Genomic DNA, 10487 nt, shown 5'->3' on the forward strand with positions numbered 1-10487 from the left:
CTCCCTGCCCCCATATGCTTCATGTGGGCATTCCCCCCACCCCACCCCAGCCAATCACATTCATGCCAGGCACCTGGACTGTCCTCTCTCTCAGCCCTGTTTTATTCACATATGATCTTCAGATGGGCTCTTGACTAAGTTAATACTTTGTTTTCAGATCAAGCCCTGATGAGATTTCCCAGCTTTGCCCATCTCACTTTTGTATGGAGGAATCCAGAATTCTGGGGAGGTGCCTTATTTCATCCTTATGTGTTGATCACGCTTATCGACTCTGCTGACTTGACCTGATCACCATAGAATTAGCCTTTCTTTCCATACCTTGGCATTGTTGCATATACTAGGTAATGAAATTGATACTTGAATATACTTGACAGTGTTTTCCCATCCTCCCTTCCTAATCTATGCAGTGAACAGAATCATTCAGACAGTCAACAGCTGAAGGATGAACAAGAAGAGGTGATCAAAGAAAGACTTGCTAAAGTATGATTTTTTTTTATGTAATAGTTGTTTTTTCTTGTCTGAGAAATGCTTTTATAGTTAGCATTTATGGTTATATATTTTAGAAACCATTTTATTATTGAAATTTTGTCTTTTTTGTGTTCCTTGTAACTTTGATATTTGCCATCAGTATTTAGCCATAGCTGAGAATTAAGAGTGAATTAGTCTTCAATCCTAGGTGGTAAGCCTACTGTTCACATAGAGTACTCCATTTAGAAGCAAGTATGGAGTGCTTATATGAGGCTTTAAAGCACACAACACATGAAAGGTTGTAAATAGGTACCCCCTTATGTGTATGTAGCTGGGATTGTGGAAAAGGATGCTTCCCCCCACTTTTTGTTTAATTGAAGTGTAGTTGATTTGCAGTATTGTGTTAGTTTCTGGTGTAAACTCCTAATTTATCCCTCTCCCCTTTCGCTTTGGTAACCATAAGTTTGTTTTCTGTCTGTGAGCCTGTTGCTGTTTTGTAAATTAGTTCATTTGTATCAACTTTTGGATTCCATCTCTAAGTGATATCATATGATATTTGTCTTTCTCTGTCTGACTTCACTTAATATGATCATCTCTAGGTCCATCCAATGTTGCTGCAAATGGCATTATTTCATTCTTTTTTGTGGCTAATATTCCATTGTATATTTGTACCACATCTTCTTTATCCATTCATCTGTCGACGTTTAGGTTGCTTCTGTATCTTGGCTATTGTAAATAGTGCTGCTGTGAACATTGAAGTGCATTATTGAAAAGGATGTTGCTTTAATTGGTTTTATTACCATGAGGGAGAGTGGACTAGTTACTTTTAATCTTTTGTTTAGCAATGTTAAGAACTTAAGCCATTTTTTTCCATTTCTTTCTTTAATCTTCTTATAGAATAAATTGGTTGAAGAAATGCTGAAAATGAAAGCAGAGTAAGTACACTCTTTTGTAATTCAAGTTCTTGTTGATCTTTGTTAATACCAGCCAGTATTCCTCTAAAGGAAGAAATGATTATTATATGCAGAAGGTAAGTAAATTCTTTCCTTTCTACAACAGTCTGTAAACATAATAGATGTTTACAAAATTCTTTCCTTAAATACCACTTGCCAAAGGGGTTCCTCATATGAAGCCATTCCAAAAAAAAAAAATCTTAAATAAATAAGTTCCAGGAAAACCTTAGCTTCCCTGGGGGAATTAATGGGTTTTCTCCTCATGGACAATGAGGACAATATAACTGACCAGGTTTCCTTCTTGCTTCTGGTTTCTTCTGATTTAAAACCTTGAGGCCTTCTCAGATCCATAGATCAATACTCTGAATTCTTCTGGTCTTGACCTTGGATCTCTTTATATATTTTCCATAAATATGATTTTAATTTTTTCATATAGTTTTCATATTTTAATTAATATAATATAATCTTATAAACTGCCTCACTCTGATAAACAAGATATACTGTATTTTCTATCAAGTTCAAAATAAGTAAACTGGTTAGTATTAATAAAATGATAAAACATTAGAAAGATACTGTACTCTCTGAATAAAATAGATCTCGTCAGGAACAGAGCTTCTCAAACATTTACACTTCTTTTACCTCCTAAAAGAATTTTGAAACACTATGTACCCTCTTGCACTTTCTGGAGTTGACTTTATGTCTAAAATTTTTCTTTGTAAGTTTAATTATTCCAAAGGCTAGAAGTTTTGATATACTGAAAATAGTGACCTTTTTTTTCTTCTATTTATTTATTTGGTTGTACTGGGTCTTAGTTGAGGCAGGCGGGCTCCTTAGTTGTGGCACGTGAGCTCTTTTAGTTTGCAGCATGCATGTGTGATCTAATTCCCTGACCAGGGATGGAACCCAGGCCCCCTGCATTGGGAGCTCGGAATCATAATCACTGCGCAACCAGGGAAGTCCCAATAGTGACATTTAGAAATGAAGCTCTTGTGGTGCTCTTTTAAAAGTTATCCAACTGATTTGGTACTTTCTATTCATTTAAAAAATACATGAAGAAATTCCTAAGTCTAAACTTTTACATTGTTCCTTTTTCCTTTGAAATTAAATTTCCATTCTATACACATGCAGAATTATATCCTAATTTAATATACTGTTTGAAAAATTTTTTGTTGACTGCCCTATCATGTAACTTAGCAATGAAAATATATATATGCAAATTACAAGTAATTTGTAAAAGTTTATTATATTTATATGGCTCTAAGTGTTTTTTTTTCTGGCTTGTATTTTTTTCTGGATTGAGTTTTCATTACAATTATTAATCAAAGTATCCTGAATTGTTGTAAATTTTTATAAATAATTATTATACTAATAAAATTTTATTGGAAATGCATCTCAGTGCATTTTATCTTAATGCTTTTTCCTAGGCTTATTCTGTTACACTTAATTCTGGAATCAAACAGTATTCACTATCAATTCTGTTCCTACTTTTGTTTTTATAGATATAAATGCTGAGAAATCTTATTCACTTAGTAAGTTAATGGCAATGGAAGGAGTTTTGTTAGAATGTTGTCATTCAATTATTTGAAATCCATCCAAGTTAATATGCCCAAAATTACATAGTGATCTCTCATCAAAAATTTTTTTAGGGACTTCCCTGGTGGTCCAGTGGTTAAGACTCCACTCTTCTACTGCAGGGGACATGGGTTCGATCCTTGGTCAGGGAACTAGATCCCACATACTGTGCAGTGTGGTGAAAAAAAAATTTAAATGATCAGCTGACAAAGACCACCAAACTTGTGAAAGATTTGTTACTCAGTTATTGAGTCATTTACTTCATAGAATCATATACTTTATAGATGTGAATGGAACTTTGTTCAACACTTTCATCTGCAGATGAGTAGTTCGGGGACTGGTTCCCAGCCAGTTAGTTGTTAGGGCTAGGGCAGAAATCTGGATGACTTACAGGATCTGTGAGAATCCAGCTGTATAGTTTGTAGAAGTGTAGCTATTTTAGAAATAATACCCATTTGAGACCTTCTAGCAAAATGAATAAAAGCTATCTAAGCTGATGTGTAATTTATTTCATGATCTAGTAACCAAGAGGGTCCAGTGATACACTGTCTCTGGAAGTATATGGCAAGTGAAGCAGCCTCCAGAAAATGGCACACATGGTTTGATCAGTCCCAACCTACAGCAGCAATTTTAAACACTGCATTATCCATATGTGTATGTGAGGATGCTTTTAAAAAGCTACAAAATGAATACCAAGCCAACAGTGGTTTAGGCAGATGTTTAATTTAATATAACAAGAGTTCTGCCATCATTGACCCAGACCCTTCCCGTTCTTCTGCTTCTGCTACTCTTGCTTGTGACCTCTTGGCTACAAGATGGCTGCTGCAGCTCCAAACAGCATAAACAGGAGGATCACAGCTTGCAGTGTGGTGGGTTCAAAAGGACTTTCTTTCGTTGGAGTCGGGGTTGGGGGGACTCCCAGAAACCCTCAAGATTCTGTTTGTGTCTCCTTAGCCAGAATTAGCATGCCTGCAGGGCAAGCTGCGAAAACCAGTATCTGGCAATGGGGTAGAGATAACTGCTCAGCTCAGACTAGTTATTATGTACTTATCTTTGGGAACTAGGTGTGCTTCTCCTCTGAATTCCTTTTCCTCCAAATAAACTTTTTAAGTTTTTTTTAAAAAGCAAGGGATTGGCTGTTGTGTAGGCAGCTGCAGTGTGTGCTGTACCACAAAGCTGTGTCATCAAAAGAAAACAAAATCCATAAGACAAATGCAGACCAGTTTCAGATGAGCTGGGAGAACACCAGTGCCCTCACCCCCACACTATGCTCCTGAGGTTCCACGGGATGTAGTCTGAAAACACTGCCCTAGAAATAGTTGGCCTTAAGTGGTGTATTAAATTCTGTGATTTACATCATTTAAATCATCAGCATTCTATTCCATATGCATTGTAAATAAATAAAAAGCATTTGTTTCTTTGGGAAGCTCATAGGATTCTGTTAGATGTGTGAAATTCTGTATAATTGTTTGGTAACCCTTCTTTTTAATGTTTGTTTTCAATTGATAGTTACATAAAGTGTATAAATGCTAAATAGCCCTTCCTTGAAGAAATGACTAGTGTCATTTTCCTTGAAGAAATGACTGGTCTGAGAACCAGTTTTTGAAACCAGAAAGGATTACTCTAAGACATGGGGCACTGAATAAACCATGCAGGGCGTAATAATACTTAAAAGTTTGCTCCGAGAGCTAGATCTAAAAGTTTCCATTCTAAATTTTTGTTGTGTAAAAAATGGTTTGTGGAGCTTTCCAAAATGTAAGTTTGGGTAAAACAACCATTAAAAAAAGGTGTATCTGCAGCTCTTGCTATCTTCCTGTGCTGTCGGAAAGGGGAGGGCTAAATATTAGTGATACTTTCAAATCAAAATTCTGGGCTTGGGTGACAAATGTCTGATTTGAGTACTGTTTTATACTTCTGTTCCCTTGGGATACCGTAATGCGATGGTTCCTGTTACAGCCTCGAACAGCTCCAGAGCACCCTTCAGAACAAAGAGACCGACTACCTTACGTTGACTGAGGAAGTGGAACGAGTGAGAACGTTGGAGTCTAAAGCGTTCCAAGAAAAGGAACAACTAAGATCAAAGCTGGAAGAATTATATGAAGAAAAGGAGAGAACATGCCAGGTGCATTTGTGTGTTGGTTTTTATTAAGAGAGGCAATCAGCGTAAGACCGCTGGCTGTGATTGGGCATCCTGTGGTTTAGAGCTGCGCCAGTGCACGCAGAGATGTGTGGTCACGAAAGCTGGGAACCTGGACTCTGTCTCTCCCTCCCTGTGCTCTTGGAAGGCATGACATAACGTTATTTTAAAAGAAAAATTAAAAGCAGCTTGTTTTCCCTTCCTTGGATTGATTTACCTGCAGGAGATGGAAACGTTAAGGAAGCAGGTGGAGTGTCTCGCTGAGGAAAATGGAAAGTTGGTAGGTCACCAAAACCTGCATCAGAAGATCCAGTACGTAGTGCGGCTGAAGAAGGAGAATGTCAGGCTTGCTGAGGTAAACTCCTGAAAATTGTTCCAAATAAACACATTCTGGTTTTTAAATGATTGATTAAAAATTAATTATTGAATTAACTGTTTTCTTCAGTGAACCTCCTGAATTCAAAAAAAAAAAAATCAGCCATTGCTATTCTAAGTGTAATTCAGTCAGTTACCATACACTTGAGATTCTTGTTTACTGTTCAGTAGTTTAGAAATGGAAAATTATGGTTGTAGTTTGAAACTTAAACTTAATGGATGCCAAGAATAACTCTTCCTGTAAGAATTAGAGCCTTAATTTTTTTCTTTTCCTTTTCTTAAAAATTACTTACCAGGAATCAGAAAAGTTGCGTGCTGAAAATTTATTTTTAAAAGAAAGGAAAAAGAATGAATCGTAAGGATCCTGATCAACTTTTGGACTTTTGATCCTGTTTGGAGACGTGTTTCCCTCTTATAAAGCTAAGAGGCTACCTTGCCCACTTAGTAAAGCTGAATTAAGAGTTAACTGTGTGTTAACTGTGCGTGAGGGGGAGGGGGAGGCTGACCCTCAAGTTTCTCATGAACACTCCACATCTATACACACCCGTGGCAGCCGGCAGTCTGCAGTTAGAGCTTACCATTTTAAAGCTTTACATCAACTGTAAATAATGGGAAAACCTTTTGCGTTTTTAAAATAAAAGCCTGTCACTGAGGTTTTACAGTGGACGTCGGCCAGATGATTTTTTCCTTTGATGCCATAATCTCCTTTGAGTCTTGCAGCAGAAGCTCCAGCAATATACAGTGGTTCCAAACCTTGCAGTGAGGCTAGTAACAGCCCGGCGTGCATGAGTAGCAAACTTGTTAATTTAGATTATTTTTGTATTCCTACTTGAAGTGTTCTTATGAGCCTTTTTTATGACTGTAAATATGACCATTTTTCAAAATGTAATAAAACCTTTTAAAAACAGTTGAATACGGTGATTTATATTGTTCATTCACTATATGCGAGGCACTGGTCATCAGTGAACACAGCAAACAGAAACCCTGCCCTTCAGGAAGTTCTATGTATCAGCACTTCATTCCTTTTTTTTTTAATTTATTTATTTTATTTATTTATTGGCTGTGTTGGGTCTTCGTTGCTGCACACGGGCTTTCTCTAGTTGCTGCGAGCGGGGGCTACTCTTCATTGTGGTGCACAGGCTCCTCACTGTAGTGGCTTCTCTTATGGTGGGGCATGGGCTCTAGGTGCATGGGCTTCAGTAGTTGCGGCATACAGACTCAATAGTTGTGGCGCACAGGCTTAGTTGCTCTGTGGCATGTGGAATCTTCCCAGAGCAGGGCTTGAACCCGTGTTCTCTGCATTGGCAGGCAGATTCTTAACCACTGCACCACCTAGGAAGTCCGCTTCGTTCCTTTTTATTGTGAGTAATATTCCATTGTATGGACATGCTACATTTTATTTACTCACCATTCAGTGGACATTTTGTTACCAAACCAAGTCACCCATGTGCAGTAAAGCTAATCTACTGACACCAGATTTGTTGGCTTTTGTTTTTTTTGGCCATGCCATGTGTCTTGTGGGATCTTAGTTCCCCTGACCCAGGCAGTGAAAGTGCTGAGTCCTAACCACTGGTCTGCCAGGGAAGTCCCCTCAGCAAAGCACTTTTTTTTTTTTTTAAACTTTTAATAATGGCTCCCCCCTCCACTGGTTGTGCCAGGTCTTAGTTGTGGCAGGCGTGCTGCTTAGTTGTGGAGCGAACTCTCATTTGAAGCATGCATGTGGGATCTAGTTCCCTGACCAGGGATCGAACCGGGGCCCCCTGCATTGGGAGCGCGAAGCCTTAACCACGTGCCACCAGGGAAGTTCCAGGAAAGCATTTTTAAAGACAAGACGAGAGAGCAGTGTCTCAGGGTTTGTGATCAGTTCTGCCCAGTTCTCTGATGGGTTGATGGTGAGGTAGCAGGGCGGTGTCACTGGGATTGACACTATCAGTCCTTGCGTGCCAGTAGGTCTGGGGGCTATGCAGTCATGGTCATCATGTAGTTAACGTCCATTCGGGGCGGGGGGGGGGGGCGGGGCGGGGCAGGGGGTTGGGGTTAGCCTCTGTAAAACAACTCAGGGTACGTACCATCAGATACTGTTATCTAGGTACTTAGGAGCAAAAGCAGAGGATGTGGGGGGAGGGTCTGTCCCAGGAAGGCCCTATAGGGTCCTGCTCTGTTACAATTTGAACTGTTGGCAATTTGGGACTACCATGAGTCACACTGCTATAAATACTCCTGTATGTCTTGCTGCAAGCATGTTTCACATCTCTTGAGTAGATACCTAAGGGTGAAATTGATCTCGGGTGGCCTTGGCCTGTAGCAGCTTGAAGCAGGATTTCAGTTCCATGGCCAGAGATTGAAGTCAGGCAGTAGCAGTGAGAGCGCTGAATCCTAGCCACCAGACCACCAGGGACCAGTGGCCAGTCACAAGGCCCTGGCCCGTCAGCTGTGTAGAAATGAATTGCCACATAGAGACAGAAAGCAGTGAAACAAAGTGTTTATTAGGAGGGAAAAGAGTATGTGTGGATAGACACACGGGCGGTCTCAGAGAGAGGGTCTCACCCTCTTGGTGGTTTGAATCACTTTTATGGGGCCTTTCTGCCGGGTTTCTTTTGGTCAATCATCTTGCTGTGCCTGGTTCTGAGTTCGTATTTAGTGTATCTCAATGTCCTCCTGATCTCGGACAGGCAGCAGTGGGTGGTGGCTTGAAGCGAGATCTTAGTTCCGTGCCTGGGAATTCGACCTGGGTAACCTGGATGAAAACCAGGAATCCTAGCCATTAGTCTGCCAGGGGCTAGAGGTGAGAAGCAAAATTCCCCTGGCCCTTGCCTCCATTGAAAAATGCATTTCTTAAGGAGGCAAAAACTGTAAAAACAGATACAAAGTTTATTATTAGAGACACAGCACAACAAATGGGAGAGCACACGGAGACACAGTTTGTTTAGTTAAGACAGAAGCAAGGCAGAGATGCACACCTGGAGAGAAAGGGCGTGGGCGTCCCCCATAATGAGGAGGAGCACAGTGAAGAGGCGGTTAAGTCATTTATATAGGGCAGTGCTTCTGGGTCTTTGTTTACCTTCGTCCAATTATCTGATTTCTTTTTTCCACACCTGACCTGCCCTAGAACTTTCCCCAACATGCATGCATAGCTTTTTTCCCAAGATGGATTCCAGTCCAGAGGCCTATGGGGGACCTTGGCATCACCTATTAAGAGATGGTGACGCCTCCTTTTTGACTCCCAAGGAGCCTTTCTGGGCATGTGCAGTGTCTCCCTTGCCCCAAGGATGGGAAATATGGGACCTGTTGATTTTAAACAGGGTTTAGCCCCTCTCTGTCCTTGCCGTGACTGTCCTCAGGAGACAAACCTGGCTATTTACCCTGCTTCTGTTGTTTCTATTTTGAAGTGCAAACAGGAGGCCAGTTGTAAATGGCTAGCCTAGAGCCCATCTATCTCTCCTGCCTCACTCCATGTGTGCAGGTACATCTCTTAGCCAAGATGGATTCTAGTGAAGAGGCCTATGGGTAGGTTGACATCACCCTCCCTTTTTGACCTTCAAGAGGCTTTCTGTGAGCGTGTACGTGTGTGTGTGTGTATGTGTGTATACGTAGTGGAGAAGGTCTCCTTAACTTCGAGAATGAGGATTTTGTGGTCTTTTATCTGGGCAGGGCTTAGCTTCTCCTCCCTCCTGCTGTTTTGGACTATCTGTCCACAAGGGACGAACTCCAGCTGTTCACTCTGGGGTCCATCCATCTCCTGCCTCAAAATTGCTGGGTCATCTGGTGAATATGTGTTTAACTTTTTACAAATTTATTTATTTATTTATTAGCTGCGTTGGGTCTTTGTTGCTGCATGCGGGCTTTCTGTAGCTGCAGAGAGCGGGGGCTGCTCTTTGTTGTGGTATGCAGGCTTCTCATTGCAGTGGCTTCTTTTATTACAGAGCACGGGCTCTAGGTGCGTGGGCTCAATAGTTGTGGCTTGCAGGCTCTAGAGCACAGGCTCAGTAGTTGTGGCACACGGGCTTAGTTGCTCTGCAGCATGTGAGATCTTCCTGGCCCAGGGATTGAAGCCATGTCCCCTGCATTGGCAGGCAGATTCTTAACCATTGTGCCACCAGGGAAGCCCATGTTTAACTTTTTAAGATATTGCCTAAGTGTTTTCCAAGTGTGCCATTTGGCTACATGATTTTTTGTTCCCAGCAGCAGTGTCTTCCGGTTTCTCCATATCTTCACCAACACTTGTAACCATCAGGTTTTTTCCTATAGTCATCCTAGAGGGTGTGAAGTGGTGTATCACTTACAGTTTCCTAACAGCTAATGACATGGACCACTTTTTACATATAATAATAGTCAGCAGTAACAAAAGAGATAAACATATATGCTACAACATGCAGGAAACTTGAAAAAAAAAAGCAAAACATGCTAAGTGAAAGAAGCCAGACCCAGAAGACCACATAGTGTGTGATTCCATTTGTGTGAAATGTCCAGAAAAGGCTGCATGATAGAAAGCAAATCGTTGGTTCCCTGGGGATGGGAGTGGGAATGACTGGCCACAAGGGAACTTTTTGGGGCGGGGCGGGGGGGCTGATCCCACGCAGCTTGTGGGATCATAGTTCCCAGACCCGGGACAGAACCCAGGCACTCCGCAGTGAAAGTACGGAGTCCTAACCACTGGACTGCCAGGGAATTCTCACAAGGGAACTTTTTGATATTGTGGAAATGGTTTTGTTTTTTTGAATTTTATTTTTTTATTATTTATTTATTTTTGGCTGCATTAGATCTTAAGCACTGTGCCACCAGGGAAGCCCCTATGGCAACGTTTTAAAACTGGTTTGTAGTGATGGTTGCGCAACTCTATACATGTACTAAAATTTAAACTGCATTCAAAATGGGTTAATTTGGGGACTTCCCTGGTGGTCCATTGGTTAAGAATCTTCCTTCCAATGCAGGGGACTCGGGTTCGATCCATGGTTGGAGAACTAAGATCCCACGTGCCACGG

General features: G+C 41.0%; 1 protein-coding gene across 2 annotated transcripts in view; it reads left to right on the forward strand.

The window, feature by feature from the left end:
* Positions 1–6399, forward strand: part of KIF15 (kinesin family member 15) — a 62025-nt gene extending 55626 nt beyond the window's left edge. For both annotated transcript variants that reach the window (XM_057705583.1, XM_057705584.1), the window contains exons 31-35: positions 408–480; positions 1366–1403; positions 4950–5115; positions 5354–5485; positions 5802–6399. In XM_057705583.1, coding sequence (XP_057561566.1) covers positions 408–480; positions 1366–1403; positions 4950–5115; positions 5354–5485; positions 5802–5864 — 472 coding nt within the window. In that variant the 3' untranslated portion in view covers positions 5865–6399. The remainder of the gene's footprint in view (positions 1–407; positions 481–1365; positions 1404–4949; positions 5116–5353; positions 5486–5801) is intronic.
* Positions 6400–10487: the final 4088 nt, after the last annotated feature.

The sequence above is a fragment of the Hippopotamus amphibius genome, chromosome 13 (assembly GCF_030028045.1).
Source record: "Hippopotamus amphibius kiboko isolate mHipAmp2 chromosome 13, mHipAmp2.hap2, whole genome shotgun sequence".
NCBI classification, from domain to species: domain Eukaryota; kingdom Metazoa; phylum Chordata; class Mammalia; order Artiodactyla; family Hippopotamidae; genus Hippopotamus; species Hippopotamus amphibius.